General features: G+C 31.4%; 1 protein-coding gene across 1 annotated transcript; it reads right to left on the bottom strand.

Moving 5' to 3' along the window:
- Positions 1 to 983: 983 nt before the first annotated feature.
- Positions 984 to 4,930, bottom strand: LOC123661210 (uncharacterized protein K02A2.6-like). Its single transcript, XM_045596197.1, has 3 exons — positions 2,871 to 4,930; positions 1,832 to 2,808; positions 984 to 1,762 (listed from the first exon to the last, which is right to left on the bottom strand). Exons 1-3 carry the CDS (start codon positions 4,928 to 4,930, stop codon positions 984 to 986), a joined length of 3,816 nt encoding a protein of 1,271 aa, XP_045452153.1.
- Between the last annotated feature and the right edge of the window lie 2,054 nt (positions 4,931 to 6,984).

Here is a 6,984-nt window from a genome sequence, read left to right as displayed (position 1 = left end):
TTGTAATTGTTATTAGATGAATCGTAAAATATAGACTCGTATTGAAAACATTAAAAAAAAAGAATCATGTTAAAATGATTTTCTCGCTACGAGTATTGCAACCTTAATTAAAAGTACAGTTAACCATTGTTTAATATTCTGAAATTATTAAACTGATTATATTTTACTTAAATGGATTATTTTTGTTGATGACAATTCATACTAGAAATGATTGACTTAAATATTTTAAAAACATCATTCAATTGATAATTGATGACTAGCACTTTGGTGCAGTTTGTAGTGGCCCTACTTTCTATTTCTCGAGTTGCGGGTTCGATTCCCGCCTGAGTCTGAGTGTAATATGTATATTTATATTATTTCTATACAAATTCCTCAAAACAAAATTAGATTTAATAGTCAGCTGTTACCTATAAGACATGCATTAAGCAACTTAATTAACCCTTAAACCTTAGGAAATTTTATATAGAATTAAACCTTAGGAACCTAGGACTGTATGCAATAGTGGCGTTAGGGTAGGGCGCGGTAGGGCGAACGCCTAGGGCGCTGGATATAAGGGGACGCCATAGGCTCTGACTTGCTTACTTTAGGAACAGACGACCGTGTGTGTATTGAGTAGATATTGATTTATTTATTATTTATTTATTTAATTCATTTGATTGAATTGCAATCAGGCCCTTGAAATCTTACCCAGGGCGCTGATAGTACTAAAATCGGCACTGACTGTATGTGTGTGTATGTTATAAGATTTTTATTTATTTATTATTCAAATTAACATTAACAAAGTACACAGTGTTATACTTGCATTTATTAATATTTAAAATATATTAATTACGACAATGAAACCATAGTTCATTTTTTTTTTTTTTTTTTTTTTTTTTTTCAGTTTTTTATCTGACATTTATTTTTCTTTTTCCTCTTACATTTGTCACATAGCAAATCTAATACAAAAAGTTTAAATATAAAATATACAACATCTTCCCTTTTTATTCCTGACCATACCTGACCGGAGGTCTAACTACCCGACCATATGATGTTGTATAGTAGGATGTTGATGGTGATGATGGTTGTTGTTGTGATGGTTGGATTGCGTCACTTTCTTGATTATCGAAATCGGGAATGTAAAAAGGAATCATATTTAGAGGCTTTATGTGAAACCTGTTTCTAACAAATATCCTCCCATTTTCATTTGCTATCTTGTACGTCCTATCATTTGTCTTTCCTTTAATAATACCTTTCTTCCAAAATCTCCCTATCCTAAATAACACGCCTTCTCCCGTTTCTATTGGTCTTAGATCGTTTTTATTCCTATTATAAAAATATTTGTCTTTATTTTGCTTTTCTATTAATTTCTCTCTTAAATTTCGGTTGACTTTTGGGTAAAAACATTTCTGATTAATGGGAACAATACCCCTTATTTTCCTATTAAATAAGTTTTCTGCAGGAGATGCAATTGTATTAGAAATTGGTGTATTACGGAATTCTAATAATATTAGGTATGGGTCTTTTTTCTCATGTATAGCCTTTTTAAACAAATTTTTAATGGTCTGTATTTCTCTTTCCACCATGCCATTTGATTGTGGATATTCTGGACTAGACATAATATGCTCAAAGTTGTATTGATTAGCAAACGCTTTAAAACTCATGCTGGAAAACTGCGGCCCTCCGTCACTAAATATTTTTCGTGGAATGCCGTGTCTACTAAATATTTGTTTTAACTTATCAATGATATCTTCACTTTTTATTTCTTTTAACGCAGCAATCTCTGGATATTTTGAATAATAATCTATTACAATTAAATAATCAGTACCATATAAATGAAATAAATCAATACCCACTTTTTCCCATGGTAACTGTGGTACCGCATGTGGAATTAAAGTCTCTTTTTTATTATTGTTACTAAAAAGCTTACATGTTTCACACCGCGATACTAATTCTGTGATTTCGTGTACCATTCTGGGCCAATACATAGCCTCATTTGCTCGCAACAACGTTTTTGTTATGCCTAAATGTGGAAAATGCGCCCGATGTAACATCTCCTTTCTTAATTCAGGCGGCACTACCAAAGAATTGCCTTTGAATATCAAGTTTGACTTATATGTCAAGCTGTCTCTTACATGCCAATATGATCTTATTTTCTCCGGTACAGAGATTTTATGGCTTGGCCAACCTTTAAGGATAAATTCCTTTAATAACTTCATTTCTTCATTATTTCTCGTAAAGTTTTGAACATTATTTAATTGCTTTTTACTTATGTTTAATGTTTCTATCACTAGATTAATATTAGCCTCAATATTACTCTCTTCTAGGTCAATTTGCAGACTGTCATCCGTATCGAATGATCTAGATAAAGTGTCTGCTATATACAATTCCTTGCCACGCTTATAGACTAAATTAAATTCATATTTTTGCAACTTGATTAGCATACGTTGTATACGTGGCGAAGTGGAATTCAATGGTTTTTTTATTATGCCTATTAATGGATTGTGATCGGTTTCAATAGTTATATGTCTACCAAATATGAACTGATGAAATCTTTCACAGCCAAACAAAATTGCCAACAACTCTTTTTCAATCTGCGCGTAGCGCTGCTGACATTCGCTTAAAGCTTTTGATGCATAAGCCACTGGTAATCCATTTTGTAATAATACAGCGCCTAATCCATCCTTAGAACTATCAACGGAAAGAACTACCGGTAACTTTTCATCAAAAAATTGTAATACGGGTTTCTCAGTTAGTATCTTTTTTAACTCATTAAATACTCTTTCATGTTGTTCTAACCAGATAAAATTTACATCTTTTTTTAACAAACTTCTCAATGGTGAAAATAAATTTTGAAAATTTGGAATAAACTTAGAAACATAATTTATTACTCCAAGAAATCTTTCTGTTCCTTTCTATCCTTTGGACTTTTCATAGATACGATTGCTTTTATCCTACTATCATCAAGTGTAATACCATCCTTTCTTATAATATGTCCTAAATATTTTAACTGCTGCACGTCAATCTTACATTTATCCTTATTTAGTTTTACATTCTCCTGTCTCAATCTATCGAATACTTTTTTAAGACGTTTATCATGTTCTTGTTTCGTTTTACCCCAAATCAAAATATCGTCAATATATACATCAACCCCATCTAAGTCATCTAGTATTTGACGCATTCGGTGTTGATAAACTTCAGACGCACTACAAGTTCCAAAAGGCATTCTTAGAAATTTGTATCTTCCAAACGGAGTATTAAAACAACATAAATCAGAGCTTGCTGCAGATAACTTTATATTCCAAAATCCATTTTTTACATCTAGAGTGCTAAAATACTTAGCACCTGAAAGTTTACTAGTGATCTCCTCAAGAGTAGGTAGTTCTAAGTGTTGCCTTTTGATAACCTCATTTAAGTCCTTAGGGTCTAAGCACAACCTCAAATCTCCGTTAGGCTTATGAACAATAACTAAAGAATTGACCCACTCTGTAGGATGTGATACTTTAGATATCACTCCTATTTTCTCCAGTTCATCAAGTTTTCTCTTTAAAATTGGTTGAATTGCTATTGGAACTCGTCTGCTCGCGTGAACAACTGGAGTGGCATTTTGTTTTAGTTTAATATCATATTCCTCTTTCATACATCCTAAGCCTTCAAATAAATCCCTATACTCTGATAATGTATTAATTTCATTGATTTTTAAATTTTGATTTTTTAAAGGATTAACTAAATTCATTTTAATCGCTGAATGTAGTCCTAATATGTTGCTTGCTTTATCTGAGTCTACTACATAGAAATCTAATACGTAGTTTTTGCCATCATACTTAATAGGCAAAGAACACTTTCCAAGACAGTTAATTACTTGACCTGTATATGTTGTCAGCCTGGCCTTACACTCTAAAAGATTATTTTTATCTAATCCTAAACTTGACAAGTTTCTTCCAGATAATAAATTTGCCTGAGCACCAGTATCGACTTTTAAATCAAGAGACACATTATTAGATCCAACGACAATTGTCCAATCCTTCGTGTCTTCCTTTAGAGAATTTATGAAAACTGATCCAAAAAATATAGTCTTAATATTCTCCTCCATATTTTCACATCTTCTCTCATCATTATTATCTTCCACATTATGAACAAAACGATTTTTGCATTTATTTGCAAAATGATTGTAGCCATTGCAACGAACACAACGCTTGCCAAAGGCTAAACATCTCTTCACTGGATGAATATAGCCACATCTTTGACACTCACGTGTATAATTTGTATATCTGTCTTTCTTCGTATTCGTTCCGGCATTATCTGCAGTGTTTGGTTTTTTATTAATCTTTTGTATGTTATAGTCTACATCGTTTAAATTATCTATATTGTTCGAAGTACTAGTCGAAGAACAAATTTTCTCAAGTTGCCTTTGTGTTTCTTGCGATGTACGACATATATCAATGGCTTTAGCTAAGGTCAAATCTTTTGTACGTAACAATCTATCCTTTACTGTTTTGTCAGAAATTCCACACACTAGTCTATCTCTTATCAAGCTATCTGTTAAAAAATCGAAGTTACACGTACTCGAAAGATCTCTCAGAGCCACTGAATACTCCTCATACGATTCTCCTTCATTTTGATTCCTGGTAAAGAATTTATATCTTTCGTAAATCTCATTCCTTTCAGGATTAAAATGTTCTTCGAATTTTTCAACTACTTTTTCAAACTCGAATCGATGTTCCGGTTTCTCAAAATTAAATCCATTATATAATTTTATTGCCCTGTCTCCTATGGCGTTTAATAACAAAGCTGTTTTTGTTTTTCCGTCCTTTGCTTCATTTCCAGATGCAATAATAAAGATTTCATACCTTTGTTTGAAAAATCTCCAGTTTTCGGACATTGACCCTTGCCAACTAATTTCTGTTGGCAGATTTATCGATCCATTTGCCGTGACTACTTTTTTCTCCATTTTATAATATTTATGTATTTTTCTATTAAACAGTAATATTATTCACAATTAAATACGCTTTTCCGACTGCGCCATGTTATACTTGCATTTATTAATATTTAAAATATATTAATTACGACAATGAAACCATAGTTCAGTTTTTTTTTTTTTTTTTTTTTCAGTTTTTTATCTGACGTTTATTTTTCTTTTTCCTCTTACATTCGTCACATAGCAAATCTAATACAAAAAGTTTAAATATAAAATATACAACACACAGTATTACACTTTTATTAATCCTGTTTACAAATCTGAAGGGAAAAACAATCGTTTCAATTATTCGTTGTGTGTTATTACTAAACAATACTTGTAAAATTTATGTCATCGTTTCAAACAACTTAAAAAAAGGGAAAAGATTCTCAGTTTAACGTTTATTTATGTGTGTTAACTCGTAGCTTTTCACTGGTTGCACCAATTTTGTTTATTCTTTTTATATTCAAAAGCTAATTGGTTTTCGTGTTCACCAACTTAACTTTGAGCCAGTTTTGACGAGTAGTTTTTGAGTTATCCCTAATGAATAGTACACTACATTCACGAGGTTTTCATTCTATTCCTTGTCGATGTCAATTGAAGTTAATTGTTTTTTGTTTAAGAACCAACCAAAGTTAAGTATCGCGACGAAAAATTATCAAGCAGTAGTTTTATCTCCTCGTATGTAATATTTTTACTAAAAAGCTTAAAAAGGCGGATAAAAGTCTGAGGAAAGTTGAAGCATGCGGGACTCATTCGTATATATTTATATGTAAATGGATCCCGCTTGCTTCAACTTTTATGGCTTATCTTCTTGGTTTACATCTAAAGTAAAAAATTATGAAAAAGTGTTTTGATTGCATTCATTCGAGTTTGCAATCTTATTTAATAATTTTATAAATATTATATAATTTTCGTGTAGGATGTGATTTAATAAAAATAGTTTTCAGTTGTTATTTACTACTAAATAGTAAAAACTTTACTTTCCAAGCAACTAGGTTGGTTAACAAGCGTACGATTCACCTGAAATTAAGCAATTACCTTAGTCTATGGACTGTGATACCACGATACCATGAGCATCATAAGCACGTAGCAGACCAAATCTTCGCTGTCAACACTGCGCACCCTCAGAACCAGTAGTTATTTTAAATACAACAGAAACACAACTTTGTTTGAAAGTACTTCCTTAGGACTGCTCAAGATTTTGATAAAGAGGATTGCCGCTGTACTTTTGTTGTTTTAATATGAACTATTGGAATATCACTCATAAAATATGGTATTTTATATTTTTATATTTAAAAGTTAACTTACAAATACTTTTAACACAAACAAAAAGTTGGTAATTGATCCAAAATCATAATTTATGATTTTAGTAAATGTAAAACCTCGTACCTCAGGAGTGTCTATGTCTTTTCAAACACAATTCAAACTAAACCCTTTATTAAACGAAATCCTTAACGAATATACAAAAACAAAAAGAACGTACACTCGCACAAAAGCCAAAAAGTTTCTAAACTTGTTTAAAAAAATAAGACTGTTGAGATGCTCTCTCGTTTTTATAAAGTATTTCTATCACTCTGTTTCAATTTGGAAGAGAGCCAATGTAATTATAGACACGACATCGTAGTAACATAAAGACTATCTGCGGTATTTTAATAAAGATGCAAATAACTTAGCTTAAAAAATTACCCGTTAATTATATAAAGACGAAATGCGTTACAATAGTTACAAGTAACCTTATGTTAAAGAGTTAACTTTGGTGCTTAAGCTGTGATAAACTTTGCCTAGAAGAGTAAGGACTATTTTATAAGCGCAATATTATTTTTGGTATGTCGTTACTTTCTTGTATATGCATGCGCGTATCGTGCAACAGGTTCTAAATTAGATATAAAATAAGCTACAATAAATCATGTTTATTTGATACGAGTACATTATTTTATGATATAATTATTAATTTCATCATAACATCATCATTACAGCCTATACAGTCCACTGCTGGACATAGGCCTCCACAAGTTTACGCCAAAAATAACGTGAACTCATGTGTT

This window comes from Melitaea cinxia, chromosome 16 (assembly GCF_905220565.1).
Source record: "Melitaea cinxia chromosome 16, ilMelCinx1.1, whole genome shotgun sequence".
NCBI classification, from domain to species: domain Eukaryota; kingdom Metazoa; phylum Arthropoda; class Insecta; order Lepidoptera; family Nymphalidae; genus Melitaea; species Melitaea cinxia.
Note: the sequence above shows the minus strand (reverse complement) of the source record. Positions and strands in the feature narration are given on the sequence as shown.

Excerpts from the sequence above, each read along its gene's own strand:
- LOC123661210 (XM_045596197.1), bottom strand. The coding sequence starts at position 4,930 with ATGGAGAAAAAAGTAGTCACGGCAAATGGATCGATAAATCTGCCAACA. Across the intron at positions 2,809-2,870 it reads GAACAGAAAGATTTCTTGGA|TTTGTTAAAAAAAGATGTAA; the intron begins GTAATAAATTAT and ends ACCATTGAGAAG. Across the intron at positions 1,763-1,831 it reads GTTACCATGGGAAAAAGTGG|AGATTGCTGCGTTAAAAGAA; the intron begins GTATTGATTTAT and ends CAAAATATCCAG.